This window comes from Equus quagga, chromosome 2 (genome assembly GCF_021613505.1).
Source record: "Equus quagga isolate Etosha38 chromosome 2, UCLA_HA_Equagga_1.0, whole genome shotgun sequence".
Lineage (NCBI taxonomy): Eukaryota > Metazoa > Chordata > Mammalia > Perissodactyla > Equidae > Equus > Equus quagga.
The window spans coordinates 58,566,686-58,588,500 of NC_060268.1; the positions used below are offsets into that span (position 1 = coordinate 58,566,686).

The 21,815-nt window shown below is 55.2% G+C and overlaps 1 protein-coding gene across 2 annotated transcripts in view; it reads left to right on the top strand.

Moving 5' to 3' along the window:
• The window catches only part of PLEKHO2 (pleckstrin homology domain containing O2), a 21,999-nt gene extending 1,515 nt beyond the window's left edge, over positions 1-20,484 (top strand). Inside the window, exons 2-6 of one of the 2 annotated variants that reach the window (XM_046654850.1) lie at positions 4,720-4,869; positions 9,051-9,167; positions 13,495-13,599; positions 15,115-15,213; positions 16,895-20,482. In XM_046654850.1, coding sequence (XP_046510806.1) covers positions 4,720-4,869; positions 9,051-9,167; positions 13,495-13,599; positions 15,115-15,213; positions 16,895-17,911 — 1,488 coding nt within the window. In that variant the 3' untranslated portion in view covers positions 17,912-20,482. Of the gene's footprint in view, positions 1-4,719; positions 4,870-9,050; positions 9,168-13,494; positions 13,600-15,114; positions 15,214-16,894 lie in introns of both variants that reach the window. The other variant, XM_046654851.1, reaches the window with a different exon arrangement.
• The last annotated feature ends 1,331 nt before the right edge of the window (positions 20,485-21,815 follow it).

A 21,815-nucleotide genomic window follows, 5' to 3' on the forward strand; every position in this document is an offset into this window, starting at 1 on the left:
GGTTGTGAGGGCTGTGCTGTCTAGCTGTGGCCCCTCCCCTTCTCCCAGAGGATGTGGGACAGGATTACTCCATCTCCTGATCTGCTCTGGCCCCCAATTAAGGGAAGTTCTCCTGGGGCCTCCTGAGCCGATGGTTTTGTCTCGGGGCCAGCCTAGCCCAGCTTAGCCTTGAACTCCTTCTTGTCCTGGGTCTCTAACATTGCCACTTACTGACTTCTAGGTGCCAAAAGCTCCCCACATATCTGGGCCATCTAAGGTCCTACCTACCTCCTCCCCACATGGCCAGCGGCTGCCTCTCCCCTACCTCCCCCTTGGCATCCCTAACTCTTTTCCTCCTGTTTCTTTTCCCAATCACTTCCCCTTGTTTCTCTCGGTCTCAGTACCCATATTTGTTTGTCTAAAACACCTCTTAGATCATAGTCATCTGCTCTGCCCCATGACCCCAGGCTGGCCTTGTCACCTCACTTGCACATGGCTGCTTTCAGCCCTCCCCCTAGCTTTGAGCTTTCTCCCCGTGCCCCGACCACCCTGGTGCCAAACCCTGTTAGTCAAGTGACCTCCTCTGTGCAATGGGTTGGTAGTCCCCATCAGGCTGAGGCTTGGTGATGAAATGTGAGTCTGGGCCCTGGGCATCTGTCCACTTATGTTCTCAGGGCCCCAGTTTTCCCATCTATAAAATGAGAAGGGTAGGTGATCCAGAAATGCGATGATATATGTGCAAAAGCTTTGAAAACTGCAAATATCAACATGAGGTCTTTTTGCCACTAGAGTAAGGTTGAAAACCCTGGACCCAGGGCTTCCTGTCTCAGCTGTGGGGTTCTGCCCCCGTCCCCTCAGTCATAGCTTTCCCTGGCTTGGCCTCCAGTGGCTCCCGGCTTCCCATTTGCCCTTACCCTTCTGGAGAGAGGCAAAGCAGTGTCTTGTCCCAGCACGGGTTTTGTGACCTGGAGCTCACCTCTGGCCCTTTCTGGGCTGCACTTTCTTTAGTGAAGGAGTTGAGAGTGTAGGGTCTTTGATACCCTTTGTGCCTTTCCTTCTCCTCTGGGCCAAGGTGTGTGTCTCTTTCCCTCCTCACAGTCTTACCCAAACCCTGCCTTCTACAAGAGCTTCTCAACCTCGCCCCAAGCGCTTACCCTACTAGAGAGCTGGGACCGTATCCCCCCACCGGGTAGGTGCTATGTCTCTCCCAATGGCCTGGGGCCCTCTCAAGCAGGGGAGCCCACTCAACCCTCAGACCGGGGACTTCCCTTGTGCAGAGTCTATGCTGCCCGCATCACACTGGAAGTTCCCTAGGGCAGAGCCCGTGCTTCTTCTCTGATTGCCCTATCGCAGGGCTCTGACATGGATTCTTAGCAGAGTTTGGTCAGAGCATCCTTTGGTTTAGTCAAAGGGCAAAGGTCATTGTCATAAGCTCCCTTCTAAGGTGCCAACAAGGTTTTTTCTGCTAGTCTCTATCTGTCATGGCCTGTGTTGTGGCTTTCCACCTGCTCCCCTCTGTGTAGAGGGTAGGGGTGACCTGGCATTTTTTTCTTCTTTTTTTGATGAATGACCCAGAGACCCTCCCACCTCAGGCAAAGGGGAGCCAGGCTGGTGCCCAGGGGTGCCTCAGGAGCTGCTCACAGTGGGCAGGGGAGGGCCTGAGTGAGGAAGGATGGAAGAGGAGAGGGCGAAACAGGAAGAACAGTGGTCAGCTGGTCAATAAGAGGCGAGGAGGCCGAGAAACTGGGCTGAGCAGGACAAAACCTCCCCTGTGAGCCCTGCCAAGGGGAAGGGCCGCTTATTAAAACTTACTGGGGCGTAGCCAGGCCCCTGGTGGGAGAGTGTCTGAGGGGCTGAGAGGGGCTGAGTGAAGCGTGGCAGGCAGGCAGGACTCTGACTTCCAGCCAGGCCTCCCTCGGGCGGTGGTTGCTGTGGCTGATTTCTGACAAGGAGACTCTTCCCTGGGCTTTGGTTTGTGCCACCTCCAGCCCTTCAGTTGTTACTCCCCTATCCAAAATTGCCTTCTGCCTCAGTCCCATCCTGGTCCCACCCATCCCCAAAGGCCCTGGACTTACTTCTCTAGCTAATCCAGTCATGGCAGTCACTGGGCACTGCTCTACTACACCCAGAGAGGACAGTGGTCAAGGCGCGAGGTTCCAGCCTTACCCCCTGGGAACTTCTAGTGAGCAGGAAGTTTTCACATGTCAGGCAGTGGGTGAGGCGGGCAGGGGAGGTCCCAAGTGGAGAGAGTTTAGAAAGGGGTGTGAGAGCCCATGAGGTGGTGAGTGGGCCCCTGAAAAGCAGGAGGCGAGCTTGGAGCTCCGAGGTGGGAGGTCCGGGTAGCAGTTTTACATCCCACAGTCCCTCCTGCCTTGTTTAAGAGAGACTGCAGGCCTGGGAGGTGGTCAACAGTGCTGCAGTTGCTGATGGGGGGTGTGATGTGTGAAATATGGGGCGGAGTTTCCCATTTCCCACTTCTTCCCTTCCAGCCCTGGGCCTGGGCCAGCCTACAGGGATCACTGAGAGGATGCGGCCCCTGCAGGTGACACAGCCCATGGGGCTGAACACAGGGTCTCTTGTGGTGTCCGGGAAGGGGGCGCGGAGTGGGTGTGTGGGAGGATGCGAGAGCCTCCCCTTTCTCATCGAAGGCCCTGAAGTTTCCTCTTCCCCTGGTTAGGGTGGCTCATAACTGGCATGTAGGCAAGCCTCCCACTTCCTCATTCCTCCATCCGGGAAGACCATTTGGGACCACCCCACTTCCCCATTTCTCTCGCCATCTACAAGTTAGGGAGAGACCCTCAGAGGGCATTTCACATTCCTGGAGCTCCTGGGGCATTGAGGCCCAGCGGCTAAGCCCAGAAAGGCCTTGTTCTGAATTCTGGACCAGGACCAGAGAGATAGATGGTCCCTGAGAGCCAGAGGGGATGGTAGTGACAACAGTAACAATAATGACAGCTACCATTTACTGAGTTTAGGCACTGCTTTATATGCTGTATCTTTATTCGGCAACAAACATTTATTGAGCACCTACTGTGTACCAGACACTGTCTAGGCACTGGGCATACAGCAGTAAACAAAACAAAAATCCCTGCCCCCATGGAGTTATAATTTTTGCAACTCCTGTTAATATCTCCATTTCACAGATGAAGACACTGAGGCTTAGAGAGATCAAGTGACTTGCCTCTGGTCTGTGTGACTTGGGCTTCAAAGCTCCAACTCTCTACCACTGGAGTGTGCAGTTCAGAGGGGGAGGAGGCCACCCTGGTGAGAACTAGGCTGGGGCTCCCCTTCCATGACAGAGAGCCTGGAGGCCATGCCCTGCCCAGCCCGTGACAGCTCACCACACTTCTATCTGCCTGGGCTTGTCCTTCCAAAGGCAGCTGTGGCCACAGGGCATCCCTGGGGAGAGGTGTGCTCCTTTTAACTGGGGCCCCTATTTTGATCTTTATGTAAATTATAAAGTGGTCAAAATTAGGCAGTGCTAATTTCCTTCTAGCATCCTCTAGGTTCTGACACACTCTTGACCCCCTCTCCTCCACCTTCCCCTTCACACTCATTACTGTGGGTACCAGTCCCTGAAGCAAAGTGGTTAGCAAATTGGGTGTATTTTTATTTTCATTTCACAGATATTTCTTGAGCATGCATTATGTGTAAAGGAAGAGTGCTGGGTGCTGGGGATCAGAGGCGAATCTGATCCCATCTGGTGGGCATATACCTGGCATCTAGCTACCTAAGCAGGTAATTGAGGGGCACAAGATGTCAGTGGCTGGCCTAGAGGCTCCAGGGTGGCTGTCATGTCCTACAGAAGGGCTTGAGTTTACCTCCTGTACCAGCTTGTGGTCAAAGACAGAGTCCTTGGAGCCCCCACCAGAGGGAATAGTTGCCCCCAAGTCTGGGCCCAAGGTAGGGATGAGGGCAGAGGAGCCTTCTGCTTTGGGGCAGGAAGCAGGGGCTGCAGAATGGCTCTCTAGAAGGGCAGGGATAGAGGCAGATTACCACTCTGCCTGCCTGCCTCCTCCCATCCTCGGATCCTGTTTAAATGCCCTCTCCTCTGGGAGGCCTTCCTGGGTCACCCCAGCCTGAACCAGGTCCCCCACTGTCCCCCATCCCTGTCTTCCTCTTCAGTCCCCCTTCCTTGTTTCCTTCATAGCGTTTCACACTTGTCAATGTGTTCATGTCTGGTGTTCATCTGTTCAGCTCCTTCTCCCTGCCTTGCTAACTCTATGAGGGCAGAGATGCGTTATTTTTATTCTTCCCTGCCTACTCCAGCACCCATGACCTTGTAGGTGCTCAGCACAATGTTTGTTGACTGGTTGAATGAACACATGGGAGGCAGAACCGTGCAACAGGAAGAATGTGGGGTCAGAGACCCAGTTTGAATTCTGGCTTTGTCACACCAGCTGTGTGACTCTGGCAAGTCATCTCCCCTCTCCAAGCTTCAGTCTACTGTGACATGTGGATAGCGATGCTACTGCCTTGGGGGCTGGTTGTGCAGGTTAAATAAGATGTGTGTAAAATATAATACAGCGGCTCAATACAAGGTGGCTGCTGCTATTATCATTATTGTAGCTGCTGTTATTACTGTTATTTCTGATATTAGATTAAGAATATCTGCCCTGGGGGTTGTGGGGAAGCTCACATGGGCTATCAGTAGGTATCCAGCAAAGGAACACATTCCATGTGTGGACTGTGTGATCCATGGCAGCAACCCTCATGGCGTGTCCTGGTGCTGTCTTACAGGGTGTGAAGGAGGAGGGAGAGAAGCCTCAGGGAGCACGGGTGGCGGACAAGGCTGGCTGGATCAAGAAGAACAGCGGAGGCTTACTGGGGCTCTGGAAAGACCGCTATCTGCTGCTCTGCCAGGCCCAGCTGCTGGTCTATGAGAATGAGGTAAGGACTTGCCTGGCCCTGAGGTTGGGGTTGCTGGGCGGGGAGCAAAGTGACGGCAGCCCAGGTCAGCAGAGGATCCCAGAACTGGCACCGGAAGACCTGCTCCACTTTTGACATGCTGTGCAACCTTGGGCAAGTGCCTGATCTTCTCTGGGTGTCTGTGGAATGGGGATGATACCTCTAGGTGCAAGTCTTGGGCTCCTGGATGAGGGGCTCTTTGAAGCATATGTGCACAGGGATGTGTGTGTCTCCTCAACTGTACACCGACACTGCAATTCCTTGTCCCTGGGCTAGGTTCTACCTATGTGAATGTTCCAGAAAACGGAAGTTTGCTCCATTCAGCAATGATAGTAGAAATAATACTTATCGCTCATGCTTGTCTGGCGCTCTTACCTACCTCTTATATAATGGACGCAATAGTCCCACAAGACTGGTCATCATGTCGCCTTCTACAAAAGAGGATATGAGGCCCAGGGTGGCTAAATACTGTTCAGCATCTCTGTGACTGAAGGAGTTGGTCTAGAACCAAATCCAGTGCTCTTTCCACCCAGAGATACCAGCAAATAAACACTAAAACTTATTCTTGGTGGAAATCCTATGAAATTTGTTGAATATTCTGTGTCTTCTCGAACAGAAGGTGCCAGCCTAAACTGTCTTTCCTTGGTGGCTCAGAGTCACTTGTTATCAGACTGTTCCGTACTGCCAGACTGTACTTTTCAGCTTTTCTTTCTTTTTTAACATCAAGCTGCCAGTTGCCGTTTCTGCTGTCCTTGTGCCCCTCACGGTCCTCACATCTTCCTGCTTCAGACTTGTGCCCCTTCTTGTCTCAGCAGCCTTGAAACTTGGACAACCAAAGACGCTAAAATTGTATGTTGAGTAAGAGTCAATGAAGCTCTGGGTGAAGACCTGAGGAGGAAAGAGGGCTTTTACTTATAGCAGGTGTTTGTGTGCTGGGGTTGAGGCTATCAGAGGGCGCATCCACTGAGAAGGGACTAGCGCTGTGTGCCTTTGACCCATGGGATACCTGGGGAGGAACCAGCCTAGGGGCAGCAGAAGGGGCATCCTGCTCATTCCCCATCAGCCTTTCTTAGCATGCCTCAGGGTATCTTGGCAAATTCATAATTGTCCCAGGCCAAGAAAGGTTGGGCCACCAGATCTCAGTGTTTAAAGGAGCTACCTTTGAGGAGCACCTTGCCTTCCCTGCCTGAGTCTGCAGGCTCCTGGAGTTGGGGTGTCAGAGAAGCTGCTGGAGGAGGGCAAGGGGATGAGTTGTGCAGACAGTCCCCCAGATGTTCTATACTGCCCCTGTCACCAAATTAGGATGTGCTGTGGTGGCAGCAGGGGGATATTTTTATAAATAAAGAGGGTTGTCGCAGCCTCTTCCAGGCCCAGCTGCCATAAGAGTTGAGTGACAGGCCCCCAGCTGTTAGCCCATCAGATGCTGCCAGACTTGTCCTGGGCTGCCCCTCCACATCTGGCCATGGCTGGGAAGCAGGAAGGATTTCACATACTCTAAACATGAAAAATCTAAATCAAGCTTCAAAAAAAAAATCACTATTAAAAACCTCAATGCAGTTTCAAGAACTTAGCACTCGGGGGTGGGGGAGCTTGGCCCAGGAGTAGGAATTGAGAAATGCTTATTGGTTCAATTCCTCTTTCTGATGTAAGGAACTAGGCGAGTACTAATGACTTTTGGCTCTTTCTTAGCTGTCAGTGAGGCTGACATTCCAAAAATGCTGCCCCCGCCCAGTGCCTGCTGGTTTATCCGTTTTTCTGAGCTGCAGAAGGGCCGGGTGATTCAGCGTCTTGGGTGGAGAAGAGACCCAGGACAGGCAGCCCTGGGGAGCTGGGTGGTGGAGATGGACTGACTTTTTGTTTCAAGACAGAGGAGAGTATGTTTGGCCAATAGTTGTCCAGTTAGGGGAGGCCTCTGCTCATGGGCAGGTGAGCTGCCCTTTCTCGAGGGGTCCTTCCCCAGGCAGCTTCCTTCCTCTGGATGCCCAGGTAGGAGGGGACTTCCTGAGCTCTCACTCTGGGTCAGGCATTCAGTCCAGCAAACTAGTCCTCTGTATGTCCTTCTTGTAGGGCTGCCCCTTGTTGGGCATTGAAGGAGGAACAGAAAGGAGAGCAGACACAGGCGGCACAGGGTAGAGAAGAGATGGCCCAGTAGGGAGTTAGGACTGTTCTTCAGGGCGTCCCTAGCACCTAGTATGGTGCCTGTACTTGGCAGGTGCGTTGTGGATGGGGGAGCACCCAGGCTCGGGCTCCTGGGGGTGGGCGGGGAGCTTCCTGGAGCAGGTGGATTTTATTAGCCCTTGTGTTGAATGGAGGAACCTGGAAGGGATTGGAGACCTGGGGTTGGAAAGAGATGTGTGGAGGCAAAAATGGGAAAAGACACTTGATTGAATCTGGGTGGGAAAGATCAGGCCACCCTGGCTATCTGCTCTGCTTTCCCTGAGGGGCTGAAGAGAGAGTAGATCAGTGGTTATCCACCTTAGCTGCATAGTCATCTGCTTTGAAAAATACTGATGTCTGGGCTCTGCCCTCCAGGGATCCTGAGGTAATTGGATGTGGCCTGGGCATTGGAGTTTTTAAAGCTCCCGGGTGCCACCAAAGTTGAGAACCTCTGGTGTAGGGCAGAGGTTCCAACTTTCGCAAACATCAGAATCACCTGGAGGGCTTGTTAAAACTCCTTGCTAGGCTCATTCCCCTAAGATTATGATTCAGTAGGGGTGGGGCCTGAGAATTTGCATTTCTAACAGGTTCTCAGGTGATATCAGCTGCCCCTGGCCCATTGCCACACTTGGAGGACCATTAATGCAGAACAGCCTGTTGCTAAGGTGCTGCCTGAGCCTCTGGGAGGAGTGTGGTGTGCTGGGAAGAGCTCTGGCCTGGGAGTCAGAGGATGTGGGTTTGAGTTTCACCCTGCCCCTTGTGTTTGGGTCTGTGCCCCTAGGGCAAGTCACTTGGCCTCCAGGCCTGATTCTCTTCCTCATGTTATATGAGGCAAACGCACTGGGGCTCTAGGCTTTCAGGGTGATTGAGAGGTTCAGGAGAATCAGGGATGCAAAAGCGCTCACTAAGTGTCAGGTTTCTCAGTATGTGCAGATTATCATGGAGAGAAATTGGGGCATTTCCTCTGCAAATAAATCAAGTCCCTGCCTCCCAGATATTCCACCCAAAACTGCAGAGCACTGAGGTGGTCCCTGGATGGGTGCTCTTGAGGCTGTTTGCATGATGTCCAATGGCAAGTTTCCGTAACTTGTTGGCTACTCTCGAGGGCAGTCCCCTGCCCTCCACCCACGGCCTGCTTCTACTTCTGTGGCGTCTCCAGGAAGTTGTTCCATCTGGGTCTCTCTTGGAAGAGGACGCAGTTGACCACCATTGAGGGAGGAGCTTGTCCCAGGCAGCTTGCTGGAGGGGCACCTAGCGGGTAGAGCCCACGTGGAGAAAATACTCAAGTGCCAGGGCTGGCTGGCAGGAAGGCAGCCCAGCCTGTGTCCAGGGGTGGCCAAGAAGAGGCTTGCCAGTGTCCTGGCCACTGGCCCTTCTAATGATGAGGCCTCAAGATGGCAGGCTGCAGGGAGGGTGTTCTTGAAGGAACCTTTGCCCTCTCCGTTGTGCAGGCTGTGGAGAGTGGCCTCTCACCCCAAGCCAAGAGACAGCGGAGGAAGGTGCCAAGTGGGGAAGTCAACTCAGGATCGCTGTGGTGAAGGCAGGGCTTGTTCGTGCCTGTTCACACTTCCCTCTAGGGCTCTGCCTGGAAAGCCTTTTCTTTTTTTTCTCTTTTTTTGACATCTTGCTCCCTCTTCCAGGCTACCTCTTCCATCAATCTCTGCCTGGCCTCTGGGCCTGCATGGACCCCCAGGCACCCTTTTCTAAGCCTCTTCAGCTTTCCCTGTTTCCTCCTTTGGACTTAAGCACATTTGAGTCAGTTTTGCTTCCCACCTCATTTCTCATGTGGATGGTGAGCCTTGAGGCATCCCTCTAACCAGCACGGGCTGAGCACTGTCTACTGCCAGGGTCCACATCTTGGTGACTGATTGGCACCCCGAGGTTCCCCTCTGACCGAGTGATGCCCTCACTGAGTGGGATCAGGGTCTGGGGCAGGGCCTGGGTGTTTGAGGGTCTGGATGCATCTGGCTCTCACCAGTTCATGTCCCCTCTGTCTCCCTCCCCAGGACGAGCAGAAGTGTGTGGAAACAGTGGAGCTGGGCAGCTATGAAAAGTGCCAGGACCTTCGTGCCCTCCTCAAGCGGAAACACCGTTTTGTCCTGCTGCGATCTCCAGGGAACAAGGTAGGGTTATGCCCACTGCTGCCTGACCTCCCTCCAGGCCTGGGTGTGCTTGGGAAGATCCCCCATGGAAGGCTTTCTAAGACATTCTGGTCCCCTGGATGCAGCCCGGTTCTCTGTTGACTGTGGCTAAGTCTCAAAGCCAGGAGTTGCCACAGATTGGACGTTTTGCTCATTTTATCGTGGAGTCTACCCCGCCTCTGGTTGATAGGAAATGCATTTAGGACTCTGCTGAGAGCTCGGCTCCTCTCTCCCCTTCCAGGCCCTAGGGCCTCCTTCCCAGGCTGTAGTTGGAAAGTAGCCCTTGGGAGGTGGGGCCCTTGGCTTTCTCCCACACCCTGGACACAGGAGGCCCAGGGCTGAGGCAGGAAAGCTGGGGATCAGGCCTCTGACCAGGCCTGACCCCACCAGGCCTCTGACACCCTGACATAGTCTGGGATGGAGGCGAGGGTGTGGCCTCCCCTTCATCCCAGGCCTTCCTGGGTGGGCTACCCCTCCTGCCCTCTATCCTGGACTCAATGCTCAGAGACCTGCAGCCCCCCAGCTTTCCTCCCTTTACACTATCCTTTTCTGGCTGAAGCTGGAGGAAGTCTCTTGCCTGAGAGGTTCTTTTCCTGGGACGTGCTGTGTGTACGGATGAAGTTTGCTGTTCGCACCACACATCTCTGGCAGGGAATCGGGTGGGTGTCGACACATGGTGTAGTTTCACAGATGTCAGGAGGGAGTTCAGATTTGGGGCTGGTGTGTACAGCACCTCTCACCAGCTTGCGCCCATCTGCAGCTGTGCCACGCCTCTCCCCAACCTCTGCATGTCATGTGGAGCCTCGCAGAGTAGGGCTGAGTCACAGAGGCTGCGGGTTGGGGAGCAGGTCTGGTCTGGGCCTGTCGGGGGCCATTCTGTTTCTTCCCCAGCTTTAAGGGCCTGCAGTCCAGTCCTCTGTAGTCCCCAGGGCTCTGGGCCCTGGAGGAGACGATGATACTTTACTCACTAACCCTTTGTCCTATCCTGCAGTGGGTAGGGGCAGAGAAGCAACTGTGGAGCTCTGATCCTGGGGATAGGGGTGTGCCCCAGGGTAGGCACAGGTTTATAGTGTCGTGAGGGTTCATGGGGCTGGGCCCAGGTTTCACTTGATATCTGCTGCTTAGGGCTCGTTGAAGAAGAGGAGAGCCACGTTTTGGTCTTTCAGGCCCTGGAGCCCCTACCCTGTCCTGGAGACCTGCTTTCTGTCTGAGTGGGTGCTGTATCTGTGTATGTGTGTTTGAGAAACCTGCAGAGTCTGTTGTGTGGGATGGTCTGCTGCCTGTGCCTGGCGTGCCTGTGTGCATCTCTTTAGGTGCAGAGAGGTGTTTGCCTGGCAGGGGTCTGTCTGGATCTTTGTGTATCTCTTAGGGAGCTCATGGGGATGTGGGGTGGAGGGGCCTTGCTTCTCTGTCCCCTGCCAGTGCTGTTCTGTGGGCCACCTCCTTTCCCCAGCTCTGAGAATCAGCTGGGGCTGGGTGGGTCAGGCCCAGCTCAGGGTGGGACATCACCTTCAGAGAGGCCTGTTTGTGCAGCTGCAATCTCAGCTGCTTCGGCCAACACCCTCCCTTCCATCCCCCAATCCTGCAGAGTTCAGGTTGGCTCTGGGTGACTCCAGGAACAGGGCGATCAGTCAGGGAGATGGGGCTGTGGAACAGTTGGTGGGGGCTGCAGGGCAGATGGAGGACCGCCCAGAGCACCATGTCCAGCATCCTCTCACTCTCCTTTCCTATCGCCCTGGGTGTTCCCCATCTTCAGTGAGGCCCCGCGGCTGGCCGGAGGTCACATGACCCTGGCTGTCTGGTCCTGAGGCCGCCTTTTTTTTCCCTCTAATCAAATAAACAAAGACTCCAGTGTCTTGCATGCCCCTCTCCCTCCTGCCTCCCCATCCCCACACCCCTGCCATGAGGTCACAGGCAGTCGCTGCCAGGAAGCAGGGTGGCCTCTGCTGGGCCTTGCTGCCCTGCTGGTCTCAGCCAGCTTGGCCCTTTCCTCTTTCCTGCCTCCTGTCTCCCCCTCCCACTTTTTTCCTTTCTGCCATTTTGTCCTCGCCGCCTTTCCCAGGCCATGTGGGCCTATCCTGTGGCCAGTCATGTTGGCTCCTAAACTCCTAGTAGGGCCTGTGCCCCTGGGACTCCTTGAAGAGCTTGGGGAGGGACCTGTGCAGCCTGTGGCTCTTCAGGACATGGGGATGGGGCAAGAGGAGCAACTTCTTGGGATCTCCTTGTCCCTATTCTGATCTCCCTTGGGGGGTACCTGCTCATTCAGCCAGGATTATAGGGTTCCTTAGGGTGGGGCTGGGTCCCATTTAACCTCGTATTCCCTCTCCTAGGGGAGCCCTTTGGCTGACACCCTCCCCTCAGCTTGCCTCAGGTAGGCTGGCCAATGGGGAAGGGCCACAATTTTGGTTGGGTCCAGTGGTTCTGTTCTCATCCCATTGAGACCCCGAGTAGTGAAGAGACCTGTGCAGGGTGCCGTTGTGGGTAGTGGGACTAGAGCTTGACTCCCAGACCAGTGCTCTTTCCCCGCCCCACTCTTGCTGCATCTGTTGCTGAGTTCAAGTGTATGCCTCTCAAGCTCTCTGGGATGCTAAGTCCTGCATTAGGCAGGGACCCCATCAACTCAGGGCCTGCAAGCAGGAGTGACAGCTGGGCTCAGAGGGGCTGGCCCTGGGCCGCCTTTCTTAGAGCCCCCATCAGAGGGTTGGGTGGGCCATTGCAGAGCCTGGATGTAGTGCTGTCCCTCCCTGAGCCCCCAGCAGCCCTGATGGCTGGGCTAAGAGGCAGTTGCCAAGGTGCCCTGGGGTTTCTGACTTAACCGCAGATCTGCTGCCAGGATCGAATTTACCCCGGTCATGCAAATGAGCGTTTGGCTGTGCCTGGCATGGGAGGTGGGTGGGACCCAGGGCCCTGTGTGAGGAGAAAGAGGAGGCAGCCAGGAGGAAGTTATATAACGAGGATGCTGAGGGGGCCAGGCGGACTGTGGTGTTACATAACTGGGAGAGTGGCGAGAGGGAAGGCGCTATCTAACACCAGGTGGGGGATGGGCAGGCTGGCGACCAGCTGGCCAAAGAACCAGGACATCTTGAGGTCAGAGAGTGGGCAGTGGGCCAAAAACGGGGCAAGGGAAGGAACATTGGGTCAGTTCGTTCATTTATTGGTTCATTCATTCAGTGGCTGTTTACTGAGCACCTACTATGTGCCAGGCCCTGGCTTGAGTCAAGTTTAATTCCCTCGGCCTTGTGATAGGCAGTGTTATCCCTGTTTCCAGATGGGGAAACTGAGACTGTTTTTTCCAGAAGGGAGGCAATGGTGATGGTTACTAGCTGGGCACAGACTGAGCACTTTAGATCCATTAGATCCGTTCAACACTTTAGATACATAGTGATCTTCACAGCTCCCTGAGGCAGGTCATGGTGGTGGTCTCCTTTTACAGATGAGGAAATAGGCTCACCGTCAGCCAGCTATAAGTGGGGGTCTGTGCAGCTCAGAGGCCCTACTGCTGTGTCCATCGTGCAAAGCGGCCCCTCAGTTTGCATGGCCTCATTCCTTCCACCAGTTCCTGTCTGACCTTGGGGCCTGGCGGGGAGGGGGCTCTCTGAGCTACCCTCTGAATCTAATATAGGAGCTCAGAGCTCCTGCCTGAGATGGGAAGGGACCGGTGGGGTGAGATGGGGGGTGAAGTCAGGAGTCATGGGATTGCTTCAGGCCACCTTGGCCAAGTCCCATCCTATCTGGTGAGCCCCTGTGTCCTCATCTGCATGCTGAGGGTTGGAATTGACCCTCAATGCCCGTTCTCTTTTACAGTCTATGATTCAAGGCCAGAAAGGAGACCCTAGGGCTTTTCCACTTGGGGCCAGGGCTGGTTGTGGGGCCCAGAGGGGAGCTGAAGGTGGCCCTGGTTCCAGTGGGCCTTCACCAATGGACACCCCTCAAGCCTGTCACCTCTGTCATTGTCCTCAGCCTGGTGTGATGTCGACCGGACTACTCCTACTTTACAGAGAAAACTGAAGCCCAGCTGGCCCGGAGGAGTCATATGGAGCGAGACCAGCTCTGGGCTCTTTCCACAGGGCAAGGCTGACTCTAATCCAAATCTCTGGCAGCTGCCTGCAGGGAGAGAGCCCTTCCCTGCTGGATCTGTCCCCCCTTGCCCTGAAGCCTTGGCATCTGACCTGTTGTGAGGTCATTTTGGTTTGCTCCTGACCAGTGGTGCCGCGGCAGACTGTGGGATCTGGGGTGGGAAGATTTCTCAAGACCCCAAATGTGAGCCCTGTTAAACATCTGCCATCCATCCCACCCATGCCCCCGGCAGGTCAGCGACATCAAATTCCAGGCACCCAGTGGGGAGGAGAAGGAATCCTGGATCAAAGCCCTCAATGAAGGGATCAACCGAGGCAAAAACAAGGCTTTCGATGAGGTGCGTGCAGTCCTGTGGGTGGCTCAGTGTCCCCTTTCCCACCGTGTGTGATCTCAGAGAGGACCCTGCCTCACCTCACCCAGACAACCCCTTGATTATGTCACTGCTAAAAACACTGGGCCATCTGCTGTTCTTATTTCATTTAATCCTCATAACACCCCTCAAAGTAGGTGATAGTGTTCCCATTTTATAGATGAAGAAACTGAGGTGTAAGGAAGTAAAATAACTCGTTTTAAATAAAAACACGGGTAAGTGGTGGGGTAGAATTTAACTGATTACAGCCGTGCATCCCTTCCAACCAGCCTCAGCTGGAGACAGCAGGTGGGCCCAGGCCAGAGAGGTGTACGGGGTGAGCTAGGACCCTGAAAGCTCACTTTTCTATCTGCAGTGGCTGCCCAACCCCCTGTGCTGTAGTGGTGATAATGGCAACAGTGGCCATGATCAGGCTTAGGGCAGGCGGGTGTCCCAAGGGGCCAGAGTCCTAGGGAGGATTTGTCTCGACATCATGGATTCATAGCTGTTTGGGATAAAATGGACCTGAGGGCTGCCTGGAGTGACCTCTTGGGTTGCAGAAGCTGAGACCTGAGGGAAGTGATCTTCCCAAGCAAGTCCCCTCTTAAAACCCAGGGTCCCTGACTTGCAGCGATGGCTCCTATGTTGTATCTTATGTGACTGTGTCATTCTCAACCATTTACCATCTAGGGAAAGTGTCCCCATTTCATGGGACAGGGCTGATGGGCCATACTGTGGGTGTTAGAGGCCACAGGAACATGGTCTGGGCCTCAGCCCACAGTCTTGGCGAAGCAGGGCCAGCTCCTCCACTGAGGAACAGAGACGGTTGGACCTCCACGTGGGCCTAAGCCTGACCTGGGAGTTGGAGAGTCTTAGCCCCACTCCCCATCACAGGGACAGACTGCTCTGGGGTTCAGAGTCTGGATTTCCCATGTGAATCTTACCCTGTGGTCTCCCAGCTACTCTTGACCCCTTTTCCTTACTGTCAGAGAGGAGATAAGCCCTCCAGATACCTCACCGCAAAGGGGCAGAGGCCCTGCTCTTTCCTGGGCTGTCCCCAGGGGTCCTGGGAGAGTGACTGGGGCCAGGGCAGGCCTATGCTGGAAGCCAGGTACCAGGGGATCATCCAGGGGATCGTGGGCTCTCTTCCCCTCCCCCAGCTAAACACGAAAGCAGCCTCAGGGCAGCTTATATCTTTGCAGTGGACTGAGGGGCAAGGGCTGATGGTGCATATTCGGGCAGGAAGACTGAGACAAACACTGAGGCAGCTGCCGAGGCAGGGAGAGCCTCAGGTGCAGAGCCGAGAGAGGCAATGTAGAGACAGGGAGAAGAGCAGAGGTCTGACGTGGGGAATGCCTCAGAGAGAGAGGCAGCAGTGGGGCGCTTATCCTGTCAAGCGAAGATGTGGCTGCAGACCCTGCCTCTGAGGCGGGTTCATGTCTGGACATTTCCTCCTTTCCGCAAGTCCTGGTAAAGACTGACCTGGTTCTTTCTCCTTCCCAGGTAAAGGTGGACAAGAGCTGTGCCCTGGAGCACGTGACACGGGACCGGGTGCGTGGGGGCCAGCGGCGCCGGCCACCCACGAGAATCCACCTGAAGGAGGTAAGTCTTTGCCCCCAGCTTGGACAGGTAGGTGGTCAGTTGAGCCTAGGACCCCAGCTCCTTAGGGTGGCAGCCAGGCTTGAGGCCACCTTCTTCCTGAGGACTCCTGAGTGGTAGACGGACGTTTGTGTGTGGAGGCGTGTGTGTTGTATGTGCTCAGTGTGCAGATGTCCTCCTCACTTGTTGAGTGCACACACTGGCCTTAGCCAGACTTGGTGTCTGAGACCAGCCCCTGCCTCTCAGACTGCAGCTTCCAGCTGGAGAAAAGACTGCTCCGAGCAGAGCTGTGTCTAAGTTTTGTATAGAGGAGGGCTCTGGGAGGCCAGGACAGGGGGGACCACAGAGGACCCACTGGCACTGGAACTGACACTTGAAGGTCAGAAAGGGTTTCAATTGGCAGACTTGGTGTGAGGGAGATTCCCGGTGGAGGGAATGGCATGAACTGAGGCACGAGGCAGGAGAATTCAAGGTGCCAAGTCCCTTTGACTGGGAGTTCGGTCTGGGAAGGCGAGGTTATGGGGAGGAAATTGTCGAGGCCTTGGATGCTGGAGTTGGGGACAGGATGGATGGGAGGGCGCGTTCCAGAGGTCAGTTTTAGGCCCTGGATAAGGCAGATTGGGTGGAGGGAGGGAAAGGCAGGGGGCCAGGAAATAGAGGGGGAGGCAGGGTCTCCAGGCTTCCCAAGAGGATGAAAAGGTGGGGGCCAGTGGGAGGGACACTGGGAAGCAAGAGCCACCCAAGTGTGTGACTGAATACAGGGCTAGGGGAAATGGACTGGACAGAGAGGGCGGATTGTCAGAGGTGCCCCCAAGCCTAGAGACTGGGCAAATGGAGGTCCCAGCCAGGACCCCCACCACCTGAGGGACCTTGGGAGAGGCCTCCTGCCCAGCTCTGCTCCAGGGCCTCTGAGGCTCCCTGGGAGCAGCCTCATGACTATGGGGCTGCTGGGTGTCCCTATGGGTCCTTGGGGCCAGGTGGGAGGCAGCTGCCTGCTTGGTGCAGCTGTTCTCCTCTGACGGTCAGCTGTGGTCTGGGGCTGCCCGTGTTTGGGGCCACATCTGACGGCGTGAGGAGAGTGGGCACAGGCTGCTGAGCAGCTGGGCAGGCTGAGGCTGGAGAGCTGGGCCGCAGGGGTGGGGGTGGGGCTGGCAGACAGACAGAGGTCTTAAGGGAGTGGAAGCAGAAGTAAGTGAGGTCAAGACAACTCAGGAGACCTATCATTGAGGTAGGCCCTGTCACCTACGGGCTGTGGGGACCCTGAGTAGGTGGTTACAGAGAAAGGACCCTCCCAAGGCCATATAGCCGGGAAAAGGTCAGAAACAGGGCTGGAACCATGTCCCCTGCCGCCCAGGCCAGTACAATTGCCGCTAAAAAGAGTGGTCTCTTTCACTGGCTGGAAGAAGCCAGACTGGGGGCGCTGAGAGGACACCCTGGCTCGGGCTTCCTGGCCTCTGATTCCAAAACAGGGAATTCTGTGGGATTGAGGGAGAGAAGAGGATTTATCAGAGAATCACTTCAGCTTCTAATCAAGTGGCCTTGGAAGCCAGGGCAGAGGGTGTGGAGGCTGGGGATCTGGGGGCCTGGGCAGCCTGGATGGGAGGGCTCGAGTACCCCTGTAGGTGGGCACATCTGACCCAAAGACCAGCCATCCAAGATGACACTCGTGTACTGCCCCCACCAGGTAGCCAACGCAGCTTCTGACGGGCTTTCGCGCCTGGACCTCGATGTGCCTGACAGCGGGCCGCCAGTGCTTGCCCCCAACAATGATGTCAGTGCAGCCCAGCCCCGGGAGACACCCCGGCCCCCCATGCCTCCTATCAAGCCGTCCCCAGCAACTGAAACGACCAGCCTTGGTGACAGAGTGGAAGTGCCTGCTGGGGAGAGAGCCCCCACCCCCGTCTCTGCAAGCTCTGAGGCCCACCCTGAGAACCAAGAGGACTCAGAGACTCAAGTGGGGGAGGACAGTGGCTCTGAGCAGCCCCCCAACAGGGTCCTGCCTGACAAACTGAAGGTGAGCTGGGAGAACCCCAGCCCCGAGGAGCCGCCTGACCCTGAGAGTGCAGAACCACTCCAGGTACCCTGTTCTGAGACTTCTGAGGCTGCACCCAAGGAGGGTGGGAAGCCCCCTACACCCCCACCCAAGATCTTATCGGAGAAACTGAGAGCCTCCATGAGTGGGGTGGAGGCTTCTGGGCCAGCCCAGAGTCCTGGGACCTCTGAGACCTCTGCTCCAGGCCCAGCACAGGTCTCGGTGAATGGCGTGGATGACAGTCCCGAGCCTGTCAAGCCATCTCAGACCTCAGGCATCCCAGGAACTCCCCCAAAGGACACAGCAGCATCCACAGCACTGCCCCCCTGGGACTCACCACCTCAGTTCCATCCCCGCTGCTCCTCCCTGGGGGACCTGCTTGGAGAAGGCCCCCGGCGTCCACGGAAGCCTGTGGAACGGCTGTATCGGGCCCAGCTGGAGGTGAAGGTGGCCTCCGAACAGACGGAGAAACTGTTGAACAAGGTGCTGGGCAGTGAGCCGGCCCCTGTGAGCGCCGAGACATTGCTCAGCCAGGCCGTGGAGCAGCTGAGGCAGGCCACCCAGGTCCTGCAGGAAATCAGAGATCTGGGAGAGCTGAGCCAGGAGGCACCTGGGCTACAGGAGAAGCGGAAGGAGCTGGTGACCCTCTACAGGAGAAGTGCACCCTAGGGCCTGCTGGGCCAGGGCATGGTCCCTCCTGGCGGCCCAGTCCATCAGAGCCCAGCCCTGCCAAGAATTGTGCTTCTGCTCAGGCTGTAGAAGGGCCATCGGGCATGTCGGGGGTTAGCCAGGACCTGCAGAGACTCCTGGTATCCTTTCTGCCCTGCCCTGGTGCTAGGTGCCACCCAGGGCCACTGTCTGTCTCTCTGGCCTGGCCTCTGGGCTTGGGGTGGGAGCACACACTTGGGACCTCTGTGCTTGTGTGGTTGTTCCAAACCGCCCCAGGGTTTTGGCACAGCACTTGGGGTTTCTGGAGGTGGCATCATCTCTGCTTCTCACCCCAGTAGTTTACATTCCTGACTCCTGAACAGAGCACAGCTGAGCCCCCTGCAGCCTCCATGTCCAGATATTCCCAGGCGGAGAGCCTCATGGCAGAGGCACCTTCAAGCCATGACCAACCCTCCCCACCCACCTATTCCGAGCAGCTGCCGAGGCCTTGGGTCCACGCTATAGGTCCAGCCCTCAGCTGAGTGAGACCTAGGACCCAGCTAGGGCCTCTGAAGGCAGGTGGGTGGCATCTGTGTGAGAAAGCCATATGCTGTGTGGCCCCTCTCTGGGCCTGTTTCCTATTTTACAGGCCTTCCCCTCTGGGGAGCTGTGGTTGGAGGACTCCAGGGTGGAGGAGGAACTCAAAGGGTCTCCTAGTCTAGTCCCTGCCCCCGGACCAGCTTGTGTCCAGCCTTGCACATTCCTGTAGAGGCGAACCCCAGAATGGCCCCAAAGTCGACATCAGAAAATCCTGTATGTGATTCATTACAAATCAACCTTCAGAAGAGAAGCTGTTCCAACTTCTGTGCCTCCCCAGATGGGATTTATATCTGGGTCTCTGGTTCCTTCTCACTCAAACAGGTCCCATATCACCAGCATTTCTTCAAGTGCTAATGGTGGTATGTTGGGACCTGAAACTACTTCCATCTCCCCTATTCCTCTCATCCCTCTAGCTCAGGCCCCCAATGGACTGCTGTTGAACGTCCTAGTGGAAGGAGCATTTTCTCCTGTCCCTTTCCTGGTCCATGCCTGCACCCTGAGCCTCTCCCTAGCACCCCCACTGCCATCGTCCCTGGCTCCAGGAGCACATCCAGTCTCTATCCTGCTGCAGCTGCCAGACTGAAGGCAGAGCCTGTAGGTGCGGAGGCCCCGAGGGCCGCAGCCACTCTCCCTGGGGCCTGTGGGAGTGGGAGCAGCTTCTGATAGCCCTGCTGGGGGGGCGGGCGGTTCTGCATGTGCACTTTTGTTTACTGAAGGAGAGGGAGTGTCACAGCTACGTGCTCTGGTTTTTCTGCCCACTGCCCCACCCCCAGCCACTAGTCGTGCCCACTGAGGCCTGCCAGCGTAGGTCAATGCCTTCTTACTGTACTACCACTTTGTTCTTGAGGGTAGCGGCCAGGGATCGGGAGGGGCTGATGTGCACTCTGCAGCCTGTACTGGGCAGAGGTGGCGGTGAGCAGCAATGTCGTGGCTCGTGAACCCCCGCTGGCATCCCCAACCACACTCCTTGGACAGAGTAGGCTCCCATGCCACAGTCTGCCTGGCCCTCCATCTGTCTGCAGTGCAAGAATGTCATCAGGTGCCCACAGTCACGTGGCCCCCTGCTGTCTTCCGTTGGGGAATAGCTTTTCCCCACCAGCAGCCTGGGCTGGCTGGGGCTTTAGCCAAGTCACCTGCTTCCAGGGACCTGAGCCTCAGTTTCCTCCTCTGATAAGTGACTAGGCTGAGCAAGTAGCTCTGGGGCGAGCTCAGTCACCTAATCCCATTGGTTCTTCTGGGGTTCCTCTGCCTTGGCAGCTTGGGCCCCCAGGGGAAGCCAGCTTCCAGGGAAGGGGGAGGAGGATCAGCAAAGTGCAGGGGCTGCCTTGCCTGCCTCCTTGAGGAGGGTGGCATTCCATGTCTTCTGCTTATGAAGCGCCTTTGTTGAAGTTTGGCAATAAATCCCTTTTTATGGAACTTCTCTGCCACAGGCTTATTTGTTGGTGTGGGCACCAGCTCCAGGGCTGTCCTCAAGGAAGCAGAGGTGGGGGGTGGTGGATCAGTGGCATCACCGGTCCAAACCGTGTTTTCAGGCTCCCTTCCTGTAGGCTGGCGGGCCAGTGCCCTCTGCCAGTGCTCCGTCTTTGCTAAACTCAGCCAGGCCCTCCAGTTTCACCTTCACACACATTTCTCCAGGCTGGAGGCCGTCATAAGGAGCAATGCTTTTCAGTTTTTAAAAACTTTATTTGGAAGTAATTTTAAACATAGAGAAAAGCTGCAAGAAGAATACAAAGGACACCCATATACTCTTTACCCAGATTGACCCATTGGTTTATCTTTTGAGCACTTTCTTTAACACATACACAATTTTTTCTGAATCTTTGAATAGTTGGTTATCATGGCCCCTTACCCCTTCAGTGTGTATTTCCTAAAAATAAGTATATTCTCTCATTAACCATAGTACAATTATCAACTTCTGTAAATTTAACACTGATATGATACTGTTCATATTCCCATTTTGTCATTTGTGTCCAACAATATCCTTTATCACGTTTGTCCTCCAGTGGAGGGTCAGATTGCATACGTGTCTCTTTAGTCTCCTTTAATCTGAAATGTTTCCACAGCTTTTCTTTATCTTTCCTGATGTGGACTTTTTTTTTTTTTTAAGATTTTATTTTTTTTTCCTTTTTCTCCCCAAAGCCCCCCGGTACATAGTTGTATATTCTTTGTTGTGGGTCCTTCTAGTTGTGGCATGTGGGACGCTGCCTCAGCGTGGTTTGATGAGCAGTGCCATGTCCGCGCCCAGGATTCGAACCAACGAAACACTGGGCCGCCTGCAGCGGAGCGCGCGAACTTAACCACTCGGCCACGGGGCCAGCCCCTATGATGTGGACATTTTTGAAGAATACAGTCCTCCCCCACTTTTTTAATAGAATATCCCTCATTTGCAGTTTGTCTGAGATTGTCTCATAATCAGATTGAGGTTATGGATTCTTAGCCAGAAAGCCACGTAGATGACACTGGGTCTTTCTCAGGGCCTCACAGCTGGAGCCACACAACCTCCATCCACCCTTCATTAGTGATGTTATTTTGATCAACTAGTCAAGATTTTTTCTACTGTACAGTTATGCTTTTTTCTCTTGTAACTAATAAGCAGTCTGGGAGACATTTTAAGACCATGCACAAATATGTGGCACCTCATCAAAATTTCCCCCTAGATTTAGTCTCCACTGATGATTCTTGCCTGAACAGGTGTTTCCTATGATGGTTCAAAATAGTTCCAGCTGTTGTTTTAACCGCAGATTCTGGTCCTGGTTAGGGGTGAGCCTGGGCCCTGCCTTATACCTGTGGCGCCCCTGATACAGCTCAGTGGGACCCCAGGGCTTCACTGAGCACTCTTTGGAAGTTCCTGGGCAGTGGACAGAGGTCCAGGTTGAGCCGCCAAGGTTCAAGTCCCACCCAGGCACCCCAGTGAGTCTCAGCCTCAGGGGGCCTCAGTTTCCTGACCCACAAAAGGGAGATTACAATGCCCCCACTCCCTGATGCTCCCTTCCTCCTCTGTGAGGGCTGCTGGCTGGTGGCCAACATAACAGGAAGCACCTGACCCCGGCCTATCAACTGTGGCTATGACCCTCATGTCCCTTGTGTCCCTCCTGAATTCCCCTGAATTCCAATATGGCCTGATGTGTGACAGCCATATCGAGTGAGTGGCCTGCAGAAGCTGGGGGACCCCAGGTGAATCACTTCACAGGTCCCTTATCTGTGAGGAGGAAACAAGGTAAGAGAGAGGAGTCCCTGTGTGGATGGGGGTGTCCCCCCATCCTCACCCAGGAACTAGGTCCCCTCTGGAAGGCCTCCTTGAAGGGAGCAGCAGCTGGGAAGGTGT